Raw genomic sequence first — 15,772 nt, forward strand, 5'->3', positions numbered from 1 at the left:
ACTCTGATGAAAAAGCTCCTCCGTGTTACTACATCAGTGTCTCTCAGAACTGCTGTCACGCTCAGACAATTTTTACAAAGTCCCAAAAGCTTATCAAATCCCCATTAAATTGTCAACCTCCTTTTTGCTGTTTTGCCTTCTGTGAACAACTTCTTTGACCGTTCTGGCTCTGTCTTGGTGCAGCTCGTTCAGCATAGCAAATGCAAAACTGCTCAGCACCCCTGGCATGCCCAATTTCTGTTGCTATGGGTGAGGCTTGGCCTGAATCGTACCTCCAGATCAACCTGCCGTTACATATTGAACTATCTCTAAAGGAGTGCAGGTGGCCCTGCCATGGCGCAAGGTAGAGTGGCAAAGCAGGAGACAGATCTGGGACACAGTCCACTGGGAAGTATAAGAATACCCCCTCCTGTCAAATCCTTAAACTCTGCCCTTTTGAGTTTGATTGATGATGTTGCCTGAAGACCTACCCTAGAAAACCCGGCCCCAATGACATCACTGGAAGTTGGGATCCAGGAAGGCACATGACCCTCCTTCTATGACCACATAACCCCTTGAGTCCAATGAGGTGGGGGTTTATTCCTCTAAGCCAAAATGGGGTATCTGATCAGCTTTTCAAGCTTCATGCTCCTGTACACCTCCTGTTACTCTCAGCTTTCAAGTGGAGCTTGTGTAGGACAACTTCCTAGTGGATTACATATCTCATGTTACTTGGCGGGAGGTGCTGTGCTTTGAATTTTCCATCGCCAGCACCACAGTGCCCTAGGCAGGCCTGCAGTGACATCCCCATGCTCTGGGTTTTTGTTGTTGTCGCTGCTGCCGTCACTGTGCCCTCAGCAACTGCATCTTCCAAACGGCTTCTGTTTAGACACAAACATCTTGCTAATCAGCACAGATGGGATAAGAACATTTTTTGGGGGGCGGCACGAGGGGGGAAACATGCCAGTTGAAACGTTTTTTGGACAAAAATCTGCTTTCTCTTCGTCTCCCTCCCCCATTCCTACCTGGATGTGATAGAACCTTTCTCACTTCACGCTGTCTAATAAGGCCTGAGTGGTGCTGGTATAGTGACATGGCCTTTGTTAACCAATGTGTCTTTGTTGTTGCATGTGATTTTATTTTTATTTTTTTGAAGCACAATGGATCTCTACAAACCCCCGTGCTTAATTTTTGGTCTGTAGCTTTTCCTTTGTATTTGAACAACACGCTGTGGAACATATTTCAGCACAGTATGAAGCTTCTTGGCAAACTTCTCAGGCCAAGTATTGGGGATTTTAGAGCTATCTTTGGATCTGTCAAAAGTGCTAATGGGCTCTGTGAGCTTCTTCATGATTCTAAATCCTATTTGCTCTTTGTTTGGTTTTTTTTGGGGGGGGAGGGAGGACCTGTGTGTGTGTTGCCTTGTTTATTTCATTTTGTAAAGGGTTAAGGTCTCAATTGAATTCATAATGAACATAAATGTGCTTTTATTAATACACTTGCTTGTGATTGCTCTTTACCTTTATAGCAGTGTAAAAAAAAAGAGAGAAAGACCTGCTTGCTGAGCTCTTGAGCACGTGATTCGTCTTGGCTTGGTGGCCATCCACCCAGCTGTTATTCCTGATCACTGTATTATGAAGCTGCTGCTGCTGCTTCTGTTGCTGCTTTGAAACCCAGCAGCCTGGTACAAATCAGCACAGTTTTTTGCACAGTCAGTGGAGTGACGCCTGTACCTGGCACCTCTGCTCCACACTTGTATTGGGAAGTCCTCAGCAAGAAGAGTCAGAGGACATTAGAATCAGTATCTTTGGCCAACCTTGAAGCCTTGTTTGGAATTTCTAGGGAGAGCTGCTTGCAGGCAGCGGGCAAACCTGGTGGGTGTGTTAAGACATTCCCACCCTCCATGTCTTGGGGTTGTTTTGGATAAGTCTAAACAACCCCTCAATCCGCAGTTGCAAACCCTGGGCTGCTTGTCAGCAACTGTTCTTGTGTCCCCTCATTCCACAGATGTTGCAACAGCTACTTCAGGAGGTAGTTAACTTACTGCTATCTCCTTTAAAAAACATATTCATAAAGTTCTTCCTTCCTTCTTCCTTCCTAGAGAAATCTGACGGAGTATTTTGTAGCTGTAGATGTGAACAACATGCTGCACCTCTACGCCAGTATGCTGTATGAACGACGCATCCTTATTTGCTGCAGTAAACTGAGCACTGTAAGTTGACACTGAGGCGCTTGCTTCCTTTTGGTCTACCGGGGAAGTCTCTCTTGGGGCATTCTGCAGGAACCCTTAGCAGTCTGGTAGGCTGGTCAACCTACAGAACTTTCACAGACCATTTCACACCCCCTGACTGGACTACTGGGGTGGGTTAGGTGATTTGAGTAAAAGACACAGTGCCCCCTCCAAAAAAAAACAAAACAAAAAAAACCCCTGTCTGAAAACCAATTGTTTGGTTTTGGACATACAGTCATACCTCGTGTTGCGTTTGCTTCATGATACGTCTTTTCAGGTTGTGTCCCACGGTGACCCGGAAGTACTGGAAAAGGTTACTTCCAGGTTTCATCGCTCGTGCATGCACAGACACACAAAATGACGTCACGCGCATGCACAGATACGGCAAATCGCAACCCGCACAGACGCGGGTTGCGTTCTGCTGGTGTTGCAAACAGGACTTGGGAACGGATCCTGTTCACAACCAGAGGTACCACTGTATATATTTATGTTAATGTGTGTGCAGCACACTAAAGTCGTAAAGGAATTACTTTCATGTGATTTCCAGAGCAGCTCTTTTGGTGTACTAACAGTAAAAAATCCTCTGCATCATATTGAGATCAGTTGAAGCAGAGTGGTCTTTTTCCTTGAATAGTTAATTCACAAGCTTTTGTCTCCCGACTCTACCCATTGCCAGCTCTGGCTCCATCTACTACCAGCATCCCCACCTCCTGCCTGATAAATTACCCCTAGGGTAATTCCTGGAGTAGGAATGGGAACTAGAGAGAAGGTTATTTCTTGAGATGGGGGGTTGATTGGCCAGAGGCTTGTTGTGCCGTGGAGAGATTGTTGGGCCGGCCACACTTCTGGGTGTGTGGGATGAATGGGGATAACCTCTGATGCACACTTCCTGGGGTGAAAGGCAAGTTACGTGTGTGGTGCAGTTTTATTTATTTTAAAATAGTAATTATCTCTGCATCAGAACTTGGGCCGAGATGGTTGCCCTCTCCACCTTATGTGCCCCTGGCAAGTATGTTCCTTGCCTCAGGCTGAATGCCCCACGTGTGTTTGCTGCCAGCAGTGCCTGAAAATGTGCCTGGCTTTGTGTGCGCCTTAATGGCAACCTTAGCAGCATATAGGAGCTTGACAAAAACTCTGAGAGTGTAGCAGGTCATCACTGAGGCTTCTTAGCCTTTGAAGTACAAAGTTTTTCCTCTCAGTGCAGGTGTGTTATAATAACATTTCTGTAGTATTAGCAACAATGGGCTGTTTTGTGTCATCTGCCTCCATCTTTTTAGCTTCGTATGTTTGTGTGTGTGTATGTGTATATGAAAAAATAATTGATAAACGGTGGCTTTTAGGTGGCTCTTCTCGTGACCTTCTCTTGATGAACTCTGATGGTGGCTGATAAGAACTGCATTTTTCGCAATTTTGTTTGATAAGAATACAGGCTTAATGCTACTTAGGGTCCATCAAGCACCTGAGAGATGAAAGCTGTAGTGCACTCAAAGGACCATCCACTCCAGAAATGGCCCTACATCATTACTCGAAAACAACAACACAAAACACCCCAGTTTGATATGGTTCAAAAGTTTAGATCTGTGTTTTTCAAGGTTTTAGCAGTCAATAAGCTTGTGCATTTTTTTTTATTAAACCCCCCCCCTAAAGTTTTCCTTGCTGTTCACTGTGTAAATGGATATTGATTGTGGGTTTGTATTGTTGGTTTTAATTCCATGATAAATGCTGAATAGCATGGACTTCAATTGCAGAAGGGTGTTTTCTGAAGTTCTTGTTTCCTTGCTTGCCAGTGTTGCTGTTATTCTGGTATCTAAGTGACTCTCTACTCACAGATTCTGATCTTGATTGTATGATATTGCAACAATGTCCCCAAAAACATGCGTTGGCTAAAGGGGAAAGAAGCTGCACTGAAGTTCCTAAAGAAAGCAAGGCCCAAGCCCTGTTGATAGAAAAGATGAAGGGAACGAATAATTGTTAAGGCCCAACACCAAATAATACGCACTCTGTGCCCAAATTCTAACAAGTTCTGGTGACAAGCAAGCCAGTTGGAAGGTTTAACCTCGGTATTCTGATGTAAGCAGCCCAGAGTAGCTGGGGCAGCCCAGTCAGATGGACGGGATAAAAAACAGCAACAAACTTCAGCCATGATTGTGTGCTCTGAAGCTCCTCCACTTTGAGTTTTATACCTTTCATACATGTGGCTGAATAGAAAACACATGATTATGAAACAGGCATAGAGATATGATTTGTAATGGATATATTAATATAGGCTTATCCTTGCCTTTTTCTAAAGAAACTTGTTCACAGGCTGGGGTCTTCCCCTTCTATTTTCCCTTTCAAGATATTTGCTAGACCCTCATTGGTGGGGCAGCTTTTGAGAGCAGGGAATCTTTTCCTGTATTTCCCCCAACTTCTATGCGTCAGAAAAGATAAGTGATGGTTCTGTAAGACTGGCTTGGATATACTGTGACTTTCCTGCAAGTCAGCACTGTAAACATCAGCTGTGTTATTTTGTCCTCTGCGGAAGCTAGGATGCCGCAACCAGAAAGTGACCGAGCCCAGAGAACTCTCAGATATGCCAGGAGTCCTGGCAGTGACTTGCTGTCGTTTCTTCATTCTCACGATCACATACCTGCCCTACATTGGGGAGGAATTTTCCTGGAGATGAGAGAGGGAAAGGCTTAGCTAAGGTGAAGATACGGTCTTTGTGGTCCTTTGAAATTGTCTGGTTTATAAAGCCTTATCAGTCTGAGAGGGGGACGCAGGTGGCGCTGTGGGTTAAAGCCTCAGCGCCTAGGACTTGCCGATCGAAAGGTCGGCGGTTCGAATCCCTGCGGCGGGGTGCGCTCCCGCTGCTCGGTCCCAGCGCCTGCCAACCTAGCAGTTCGAAAGCACCTCCAGGTGCAAGTAGATAAATAGGGACCGCTTACCAGCGGGAAGGTAAACGGCGTTCCGTGTGCGGCTCTGGCTCGCCAGATGCAGCTTTGTCACGCTGGCCACGTGACCCGGAAGTGTCTCCGGACAGCGCTGGCCCCTGGCCTCTTGAGTGAGATGGGCGCACAACCCCAGAGTCTGTCAAGACTGGCCCGTACGGGCAGGGGTACCTTTACCTTTACCTTATCAGTCTGAGAAAGTGAAACAAGGTTTTGGGTTGTAGAGAACAGAGAGTGACTGAATCAACACTTAATAGCTGATCAATGAGCCAAACCTCTAGAAGATGACTGCTATTAGGTTTTTCCTTCATGGTGTCTGTGAGTTGCATTTTTCTCTTGAAAGAGGCGCGTAGAACCCAGCAGTTGTGATTTGGCCTGAATGTTCACCAAATAGACTTTGACCTCAGTTGATCCCTCCTGTTACATTCTCTACAAATATAAGCCAGTGAATTTAGTAGAAGGCTATTGGAACTCAAGAGTGCTTCCAGATAAAAGCTTTTAAAATTATTTTTAAACCATATACTTCTATTCAGAGTCTCCCCGCCCCCCAGCCAGAACTCACCGGAACTCAATTCCTGTCCTTCTCATGTGGGTGCCATTGCCATTATAAGAGAACAAGGAAGGTGTTCATGGTGAGTTCTGGCACCTCTTTTTCTCTTTTATAAAAAATACCAGAGCTGTTTACAATTGCGCATAAAACCATACAGTGAAAACCATATTAAAAGGTTAAAATCAGAAAACTATTGTGGAAAGAACCCAAAGGTTTTCAGCAGACGTTTAAAAGTAGGAACAGAAGGCGTCTCCTGAGCATCTATTGGCAGAGCATTCCAGAGGGCTGGGCCAATGGGCACTGGGCTCAGTTTCTTCTTGTCAAATGAGCCTTGCTAGATCAGTGAATAACCAGCAGTGCTCCTGCATGTGATCTGAGTGATCAAACTGGGAAATATGGGTTCAGGCACCCCCACCCCCGACAGTCACTGGACTGTTGAACCATGGAGCTGATCTCATTTTCAAACTGCTGAAATCCTGCAGCTTTTACAGAATCTCTCATTACTGGAGTTAACTTCTTATTAACAGCATGTTTTCTGTGCAGCAGCCACTGATGAGAGATGAATATCGTTGATGAGTTATTTCTTTTCATTTTGGTTTTTGGTGTTGGTGGGTCACTGTCGTCCTAGCCACCTGAGTCCCATGTTCCCTGGGGAAGGGGAGCCCTGGCCACAACGAAGTGTACTCCTCTACTTGCCCCCCCCCTCCTTTGAGGTACTTGCTGACTCTGAATAGCAGAGCAGTTATTTGCCAGGCTGCACCTTACCAATCAGCTTCCAAAATTTCCCTCGTGCTCCACTGTTGCTTCCTTAACACTGCGGGTGTGATGGTATTCACATTTAACTGAGGCCACATGGGTTATGAAACATGAAATGGGTTTACTAAGATGGAAAGAATATGGAGTACAACGCATGCAAATGTTACAAAGAAAGAAATGCAATTTCCCCAAATTACAGAAACCCAAAATATTCCCTTTGGGGTTAAAAACAACCCAAAACTGAATAAAAGCAATCCCTGGTTGAATAATAATCCATACTATCCAGAGTTATCACACTGAGATTCCATTGATCTAAAAAAAAAAAAAAATCCAGGATGGCAATTGCTGACAGAGATTCACCGTCAGTCACCTGCCTTGGATTACAGGTCTCAGGAAGTCTGGTGCTTTTAAATCTGCTTCCCTCAGATGAGGAATGGGTAGTTCTGTGCATCAGTAATGCTGGGTGCCTTTGTCTTGATGCCTAGAGCCTTGGGGCACCTGCTAGGTCTCCCTGTAATCTCCCTACAGAGATATGCATCCCATACTATATGCAGGTAAAATTGTTCATTCCCGTGTTTTTTCACAGCAACCGTTCTTACCACGCAAGAATGTAAGGCATCTGCTCATGAGTAGCCGGTCAGGGGATCCACTCTTCATGTGTGTGTGGAATTGGAGAGTTGCAGCCACAGCTTCTCCAACAAATGGCTTCATTACAGCTGCTGTCATTACAGATTTCATGTTGCCGGGTAACTGGAGGCAATTAAATCATTGTCCATTGAGCAAGAACTCTAGAAAAGCAAGCTTCTCTAAATGTCACTTTCACTTTTGCGAAGAGGCCCACTGTTTGGAAACAGGGCTGCATTCTCAGAGAGTCCCAGCCCAGGATTGTTAACACACTTGCTTTAGTACTTACCACTTAGATTCTTTTGACATGTTGGGTTAGTAAAATTAACAGAGCATCCGCAACAACATTTTGCTTGTGTGGCTGCCTCTTGCTGGAAGGAAGTCCAGTTCATTCATTGAGCTAAGAGATATTGTGTCTTACTCCTTCCTATCGTAAATATATAATGATGGCTTGGCAGCTCTGAAAAGGTGCCATGTAGTAAAGATGTAAAAACATGATAGACATGCTTCTGCCGCTGCTGAGGTTCTCAATATATGGCGTTATTGTGAGAGGGAAGGGAAACTCCTCCTCAGTGTATTTCAGTAAGTACCAGCAAATTTCCTAGTAATTTGCTTGCTTTAAATATCATAAGACACGTTGAGATCCGTTCAGTTAGGTGCAGATCTTGCAAGTTCACCACAAAGCAGAATTTTTTATTACTGTGTTAAAACTCAGGGTTAAAAGAGAAGGCCTTATTCAGGGTGTTTCAAGGCATCCTGTCAGGAAATGTCCCCAACTAAATCTGGTTATTCCTTTATTAGCTAGGACAGGGATATCCAACATGGTGCCCTCCAGATGTTACTGGAGAGCAGTTTCCTATATCTGGTGGGCACCATATTGGCTACCCTCTGAGCTAGGAAGGTTGCTCATCTAAGCCAACAGGAAAACAATGGGTAGGTCTAAGGATTCCCCCTCTCTCTATATCTGTGGGACCCTCTCCCTCATTTCTTCTAGAAATCTGTAGCTTGAAACTGATGCAGAGCAGCAGATACAGTAGTACCTCAGGTTAAGTATTTAATTCGTTCCGGAGGTCTGTTCTTAACCTGAAACTGTTCTTAACCTGAAGCATCACTTTGGCTAATGGGGCCTCCCACTGCCACCGTGCTGCCAGAGCACGATTTCTGTTCTTATCCTGAAGCAAAGTTCTTAACCTAAAGCACTATTTCTGGGTTAGCGGAGTGTGTAACCTGAAGCGTATGTAACCTGAGGTACCACTGTACTCAAAAACACTCAAGTTAAGGGATTAGTCTGTTACACATCCTTATTCCTAAGCATCCTCATTGCCATCACCTGTCATGGCCTTCAACGCTATATGTTGGTGGCCATTGGCACTCAGTGGCTACAAGTGCCTTTTGCCAACTACCATTGGTACTACAGCTATGACTGTTCCTGATCCAAGAAAGCTTGGCCACAGAACTTGATGTGCTGGTTACTTCAAGGCTGGACTGCTGCAGTGCGCTCTATGTGGGACTTCCCTGACACTTTATCCGGGGGCTTCAGTTAGGGCAGAATGCTGCAGCTCGATTGCGAGGCCTTGTCAGCATTTAACACCTGTGCCTAGAGATCTGCACTGGCTGCCCATTTGCTACCGGGCCAGGTTCAAGGTGCTACTATTAATATAGAAAGCCCTTAACAAGCAGTTTACCTGTGAGATTGCCCTACCCCATATAGGCCCCACTCGACTGCTTCAGTCTATGGAACCGGCACTGTTCCACATTTATAAGACATCAGTTTACCTTCCCGCCAGAGCAGTACCTATTTATCTACTTTCACTTTGACATGCTTTTGAACTGCTAGGTGGGCAGGAGCAGGGACTGAGCAACGGGAGCTCACCCCGTCGCGGGGATTCAAACCGCTGACCTTCTGATCGGCAAGCCCTAGGCTCTGTGGTTTAGACCACAGCGCCAGCCACATCCCCGTTTTTTGCGTAGTCAAGCTCAAATTCTGTGAGAGTAGCTTGGCTGCTCCTGTGTTTTGCTTCTTCAGCATGTAGTAGAGGTTTTGTGGAAGTGTTGTTTTCGTTGCTGTCGTTATCATTTTTATACTGTTTTATATTTTAAAGAAAAATCTCAAAGTGGTTTACAACAAATTAAAACATCAAATAAAACAATCGATGGTAAATCAGCTTCAAGCTTCAAGGAAAATTCAAGCATCACTCCCTTAACTAATGTGTGTCCTTTTCTTTATCTGAAATGGGGATTTATGACATCTGCTAGTTTTGAGTTAAATTCCAGTATAGCTTTTCACTGAGTTTACCAAGCCCGCTGAATGAGTTGGTGAATAAATCAACAATAAGCTTTTATTATTCAAATAGATTCATTTTCCTCTATACTAGGAAAGCCAGTATTTATAGTCACAAAGGAGTGTAGGGGGAAGTGGTGAATTAAGGAGTGTATTCAGTGCATGGGGGCCATTAACTGCTTGATCCCCCTTTCTCATTCTCCCCCCCCCCACCACTTCTCCTAGCAGGAGATTTGCATTGCCAGAGTCTCTTGTGCTCAGGTGAAGACCACACCCCTTGTTGTGAACAGGTTTTTCCCCCCTGTGTACAATGGCATAAAATAACCCTTGATAGATGCCATTTGCAAATGATGAAAGGCAAGAGTTGGATCTGTATAGGGGGGGGGATTTAATATTAGCTGTTATTGTAAGCTCTATTTCTTTTGGTGGTGGGCCAGGAAAGAAACAGCAGAGCAGAGGAATGACTTAGTGATTTCATCAGGTGAAATTGGGTTGTAGAGTTGTGCAGCACTATTTCTACATGAATCTGCTCTGTATTGTATTTTAGCCAGAGCAAAGCACAAAGTTCTAACTTTCACATTGAGAAGTTTGTATCTCAGTCACAAAAACCTGCCTAGGGATTACGCTTGGCATGTGCAGCCTTCCCCTGGGCGTGATTGTGGGGGAAGAAAAGAAAAGGAGGATTAAAAATCCATCTGTTTTTCAAGTAGCAAATGGTGAAATCTATTTTTGTTCTCTTTTTTGTGGCTGCTTTCCTGCATTAAGGTCTTGTCTCCTCCCTAATGCACCCCAGAATCTCTGGCTACCCCCTTATATCCAGCTATGATCTAGCAGTAGAGAACCACCTGCAGCCAGGATCCAGACTCCTAGCTACTAGTAGCAGACTCCTAGCTACTAGCAGAACTGGAATAAGGAACAAAATGAGCTGAAGCAATGGGTTGAAGTGGATAGGCAGGGCTTTTTTCCAGCTAGAACTCTCTGGAACTCAGTTCTGCCACCTCTCAGGTGGGTGCCATTGCCATTCTAAGAGAACAAGGGAGGTGTTAATGGTGAGTTCCAGCACCTCTTTTTCTAGAAAAATAACACTCTGTATATGTCACCTTTTTGGTACTTCTCCCTGGGTATCTTCCATAGGATGACGTAACTCAGTAAACTGCCATCTTGTTTGCTGAAAATGCCTTGGTGGATATAGTAACCTAAATGAAGTTTCTGAACACAGGCATCACCATAACCCCTTCAAAAGTTGACTTGCCATTAATTGTATTCTGCAGTAAAAAAAACAGCAACCACTTTTAAGTGGTTCTAAAGTCCCTAAACTCCCCATTTTTCCAAAACAAACTAAAGAAAAGCCCCACAACACAAAGCAGGTTCACACAGACCACACTTAAATCACGGAAGGATAAAGCAGGAGCAGTGTCCTCAGCCTTATCCCTGCTAATCCCCTTGGCCCATCACCCAGAGTTCCACTATGCAGCACAGAGCTTCCAGGCAAGTCAAAGGCCTGCACCACCTCATAGACTTCTGCAAAAATTAAAACCTCATACCGATACAAGAAATACAAAACAAATGAGTGGACAGCCAGAAACCCTGGCAGACCCGTCACCAGATGTGTGTCTTCTTAAGCAACCCAAAAACAATGAACAGGGTGGTGATACAGTGACTACTGCAATCGAAACAAGATGATATCACCACAGCAACTATCTGTAAACAAACAATAAAGGTCCTGGAGTTGTTCAGCAACCACTCGTTCCACCACCTTGCCCAAGAATGGAAGATTTGAGACTAGGCAATAGTTGACCATATTGGCCAGGTCTAAAGATGTTTTTTTAAGAAGCAGTTTAATAACTGCCTTTCAGTGGGTCTGGGAAGGCTCCCTCACAGAGGGAAGCATTCACCACCCTGCAGAGCCCATCGCCCAGCCCTTTTATTAGCCAGGATGGGCAAGGATCAAGGAGACAGGTTTCACTCGTCGAAGCAGCCTGTCCACATCCTTGGAGGTGACAGACTGGAATTGATTCCATGCAACTTGACCAGACAGGGCTCTAGCACTCTCCTGCCCCAGCCCTGCTCCCACGGTGGAGTCTACCTCCTTCCGAATCTGAGCGACTTTATCTGCAAAAAACTTTGCAAAATCATTGCAGGAGATCTTGGGGTCCTTACTGGGCCCCAGTGGCGAAGGTGGTTCTGTTAGATTGCAAACCACCTGAAAGAGTCTCATGTATGGTAAACCCCTCTACTAGAAAAACTAATGAACTGAAACTATCATGATAACAAACAAAACAGGACCCTGGTGTGGCTTCATTTTACTACATACACAGGCTAGAAAGACAACGACTGATCCACTCCAATGACATATGAATCAATATGGCTGATTTAACCTAGCGACACCCCCTCCCCCCATCAAAACACCCTGCAGCCAATCAACTGCAACCAACTACACTTGGGGCCCTCTGATCTCTCTCTCCACCAGCAAAAATAAGATACCTATCTACCAAGCACCACTCATATACTCTGCGAAGAATGAAAGTTTACTGTCTCCCCAACCTCCCTCCCTCCTTCCTTCCTTCCTTCCTTCCTTCCTTCCTTCCTTCCTTCCTCTCTTTCTCTTTCTCTATTTCCCCCTACCCTAAAACCCCCACATTGTCTACAACAAAAATGTCTCAAATTGGCTGTAATTGACCTGTATGAAAAGTCCTACAATTTGAAACAGAGACACTGAAGGTATGGGAAATCTGTTAATAAAAACATGTTTTTGATGATGATGATGATGATGTCGATGTCCATAAACTCCTTCTGACAAAGGTCAGCCCATACAGTCAGGTCTTAAACACTTGACGTGCCTTTACACCTTCATTGCCTTCTGGACAGTGGGTGGTGATGGAGCTGGCAAGAGGATGTGTTGTCTCTACCTTGGAGATTGTTGGGAATAGTGTTGCCTCTTGTGCATGCATGTGCTGATGTTGCTCTCTTTTTTTGCCTTTCAGTTAACCGCCTGCATCCATGGCTCTGCAGCTTTGCTTTACCCAATGTTTTGGCAACATGTTTACATTCCTGTCCTTCCTCCACACCTCTTGGACTACTGCGGGTAAGGCTGCACGTGTCTTTGTATTTAAAACTGACCTTCCGTCTTATGAGCCTGAACTTCTAAAGATTTCAGTGGTTTGGGTTTTTTTGTTTGGTTTTTTAACAATGCAGCTGTTCAAATCTGTGTCAAAAACATGTGTGTGTGAATATTAAGTGGCTGATCCAGAGATACAGATTTTTCATGGCCTAATTTAATAGTACATGACTTGTAACTTGCTGTAACATATGTTCCTATGGAATATTTTCATAAAGGAATTTAATCATATAGAATACTCTCGCTGTCTGTATTTGAGTTGAGAGGAGATCAGCAATATGGTTTTTTTCCTTTGTTTTGAGTTCCTCTCCTCAAATTCAGAAGTTGCTTTGCTTTGCTAATTCCCACCTGTTCCTATTGTGACTTTCAGATAGTCTTGCACTAAATAAAAATTGGATGTTTGCAGAGTGTGTGGTGAAACCTGCTCCTTTTCATTCCTGGTTTCACCATAGCATATAGCACCCTCTTTCCACAGTGGCAGTTTGCTCAAATTCTTGGTGTCCATTATCTCAGCCTCCACTCCTCAGGTGCCTCTTGTTCCCTTGCTAACTATAGCCAAGTGACTCCGACTGTGCCTTTGCACATCTCTCAAGTTGCAGTCCTTGGGTGAAGACAGACGTGCCATTTTAAGAACAGGAGATGCAGCTTTTTAACACCTTTGATGCCCTCAAGTCACGGACACATTTTTCCCTCCCGTGTTGAGCTCTCAAGGGGTGATGGGGTGACTGTTCTTGCATGTTTTCTGTGTGTTATCAGGCTGAATTCAGGAAAACCCCAACACCTCAAGAGAAACCCCTGCACCCATATGAATCTCCGTGGGTCCTAAAATTGGCATCTGAGGCCTTTCTCTGTGTCTCCCTTCCAATAGATGTCTGGAGGGTGGCGACAAGGGAGCAGGCCCTCTCTGTGGCAGCCTCTTGTTTATGGAGGGAGGGAAGCTCACCTGCCTTCAGCACTGCCCGCTTTTCGGAGTCAGGGGAAGGCGTATTTATTTCCCCAGGCATTTCAACAACAATAGTGCTATGGCTTTTAGTGACCTAGTTGGTGTTCATTCTTGCAGTAGGTGAGAGGAGGACACCTTTGTTTTTAAGTGATGATTATGGAGTGCACTCTGCTTTGTTTTTGTTGTGTAAGATTCATTTTCAAAACACAAAACCCAGAACAGCGACTCCCTCTCCCCACATATACCACAAAGAACTACCCCCGTACCCACACATCCTTCTTCCCGGAACAGATGGTCAATTTGTCAAGTCCCGCCATAACCTCGTTTATGAGTTTGGTGGATACCAGCCATTGGAATGTTTGTTTGAGAACCTTATAAAGGGATACCAAGTTTATATAAAATGTAAGTCACTTGAATCTTCCTTGGCTGTGGGAAGTGGCTGATAAATTTAATAAATTTAAAACTAGCTGAACTTTGCCGCTACGATCATTAGTATTGTGGTGTGTTTGGGGACAGCCACACCAGCTGCTCAGGAAAAGTTGCTGTTTGCTGCTTTGGGCCTCTGAGAGAAAATGACTTGCAGCAAAATATAATTACTTTAGGGGACCCAGCTATTTCTCCCCCTTGATTACAGTATCCTGTTGGCAAAAATATTGGTTAGTTACATACATTTACTCAGCAGAGAATAAATAATGGTTTCTCGCTCCCCTCCCCTCGCCTGCATTAGGCAACATATAAAGCTCCTTGCTTTGGCAGCAACTTAAAATTTACCAATAAACACCTGCCACGTTTTTTAAGAATAGCTTTTGAAGTTCAGCTCCCCCCACTCTATTGGCAACATCCCTACAATTTGCCAGCTAGCCTCACGCTGCTCCCATTTCTCTCGATCCTGTTAGCTTTGTGCTGCACCTTGTTAAATTCCCTCTAAGGAGCGGAGTGGCGGGGGCAGGAATAGTGGGCTTTGCAAAGAGGAGGCCTACAGGTTCTGAAGAGCACCTGATTGACCTGGAGGCTGGCGTCCCGCTGAGCCCGGGCACAGACCCACGGGGGTCTTGGAGCGAAGGAGGAAGATGCCTTGTTTCCTTGCTAGATAGGTTTGGTAAAGAACATTTGTTAGCTCATATATAAATTAATGAGAAGAATGCCAACATGGAGCCAGCTAATGGTCCCAGGAAAGTGCACATGAGTGCCTTCTGCACAGGGGCTGGTTCAGATACTTACTGGTGGTGCCAGTCCACGTATAATGGAGAAATTGCATGGCTGCTCCCCAGGCAGACAACATCAGATGTGCGCTATGTGGGCAGTTTGGGTTTTATTGGGGAGTTTTTTGTAAGTTGCCTTGAGCTTTGGAAATGCATAAACATTTTAAATAAAGTATCTGCATTGCCCTATTCTGTCCCCCTAGGCCAAGGTGGGGCAGGGGGAGCGATTCCCCCGATCTGGCACCTGTGAAGAATGCTCACATCTCCTCTTGATTTTGTAGGCATGTTTCCTTGCTTCTACAACATGCAGAAGCTGGAATCTCTGAAACATTATTGTGATTTTTGGGGTGAACGCTCCTAAAGAGTTTCCCCTTGGGGCAATATTTAGTGTGGAATAACAGTACCAAGTTGCCATTTTAAGATAATTTTATACCACCCTTCAGTTGTGGCAACTCCCACAGCAGATCAGCAGATGAGCCACTTTGGAAACAGCATGCAGTGCTGTCTGTGCCATTGGCAGCCAGTGAACTCAGAGTGAGGCCTCGTCGCATGGTGCTCACATCTTGTTTTGGAGACCAGTTCAAAATAAAAAGTAACCACAAGGGGGAATAATGGGGTGGTTTTGTATATCATCGGATTGTTGTTGCTTTTGGAGAAAAGGGGCAGGTTGGGAACCCAGCGATGATTCAAGCAGAAATTTCACACTGACGAGATATAGAATTCTAAACAAGTTTTAACTTTATTGCTTTAAATAAGCTGTGGCCCCTATCATTAGCCACATATGCTATGAAATTGGTATCTGGCTGATAATTTTATTATCTGGTTTATGCATTTTCTTAAGCAATCTGTGTGTGTGTGTGTGTGTGTGTGTGTGTGTGTGTGTATATATATATATATGCAGGTTTTGGTGTCCTCGGGTGTCTTCCCGTGTAAAAGTTGGGGTGTCTAGGCGACGTTTCGACGAGGTCTCACTCGTCATCTTCAGGCTGGTGCTTTCGGCTTCTTGTTACTGGAACAGAGCGGGATCTCAATGTTTGAGTTCCTATAAATACTGTAGAGGGGGTGTGGTGTCTAGCCTCCAATGTTCTGGGCAGAGAGGAAGTTCCCAGGCTAGTGTGCCTTTTCTTCTTTTGTTCCTTAATTACTTGAGAGATACCTT

At 44.8% G+C, this 15,772-nt stretch overlaps 1 protein-coding gene across 4 annotated transcripts in view; it reads left to right on the plus strand.

Moving 5' to 3' along the window:
- Positions 1 to 15,772, plus strand: part of DENND1A (DENN domain containing 1A) — a 266,540-nt gene that overhangs the window by 151,815 nt on the left and 98,953 nt on the right. For all 4 annotated transcript variants that reach the window (XM_083721669.1, XM_083721671.1, XM_083721670.1 and 1 more), the window contains exons 9-10: positions 2,081 to 2,191; positions 12,335 to 12,435. In XM_083721669.1, the coding sequence (XP_083577795.1) occupies positions 2,081 to 2,191; positions 12,335 to 12,435 (212 nt within the window). The remainder of the gene's footprint in view (positions 1 to 2,080; positions 2,192 to 12,334; positions 12,436 to 15,772) is intronic.

Source organism: Podarcis gaigeae, assembly GCF_964106915.1.
Source record: "Podarcis gaigeae genome assembly, chromosome: Z".
NCBI lineage: Eukaryota > Metazoa > Chordata > Lepidosauria > Squamata > Lacertidae > Podarcis > Podarcis gaigeae.